General features: G+C 61.4%; 1 protein-coding gene across 1 annotated transcript in view; it reads right to left on the bottom strand.

Moving 5' to 3' along the window:
• Window positions 1–343: 343 nt before the first annotated feature.
• EMH_0058380 (uncharacterized protein) overlaps window positions 344–407 on the bottom strand; it is a gene marked incomplete at both ends in the record, with an annotated part of 3,266 nt that continues 3,202 nt past the window's right edge. Inside the window, one exon of the mRNA XM_013497575.1 lies at window positions 344–407. Within this exon, the coding sequence (XP_013353029.1) occupies window positions 344–407 (64 nt within the window).

Raw genomic sequence — 407 nt, 5'->3', positions numbered from 1 at the left:
TGGTTGACGGCGAGCAGATGCCCAGGGGCCGCGCCTTCTTCTTTGTGCTGCAGCAGCAGGAGCAGCAGCAGCAGCAGCAGCTGCTGCTGCTGCTGCTGCTTGAATCCTAAGTGCTGCAGCAGCATCCACAAGAGTACCGTGGCGGCAGACAAGCTCAGCTGCCCATGCTGCTTCTGCTGCTGCTGCTGTTGCTGCTGCTGCTGCTGCAGGGTTTGCTGCTGCTGCTGCTGCTGCAGGGTTTGGTGCTGCTGCTGTTGCTGCTGCTGCTGCTGCTGTTGTTGCAGTGCGCTGCAGCAAAGCAAATCCTGAAGGCCCCAGAAGAGGAGCAGGAGCAGCAGCACCATTAAGAAGCGGGTTCAGCTGTCTCCCCCGCCGCTGCCGCTGCTGCTGCTGCTGCTGCTGCTGTT

The sequence above is a fragment of the Eimeria mitis genome, genomic scaffold (genome assembly GCF_000499745.2).
Source record: "Eimeria mitis Houghton genomic scaffold, Emh_scaff2763, whole genome shotgun sequence".
Taxonomy (NCBI): Eukaryota; Apicomplexa; class Conoidasida; order Eucoccidiorida; family Eimeriidae; genus Eimeria; species Eimeria mitis.
Note: the sequence above shows the minus strand (reverse complement) of the source record. Positions and strands in the feature narration are given on the sequence as shown.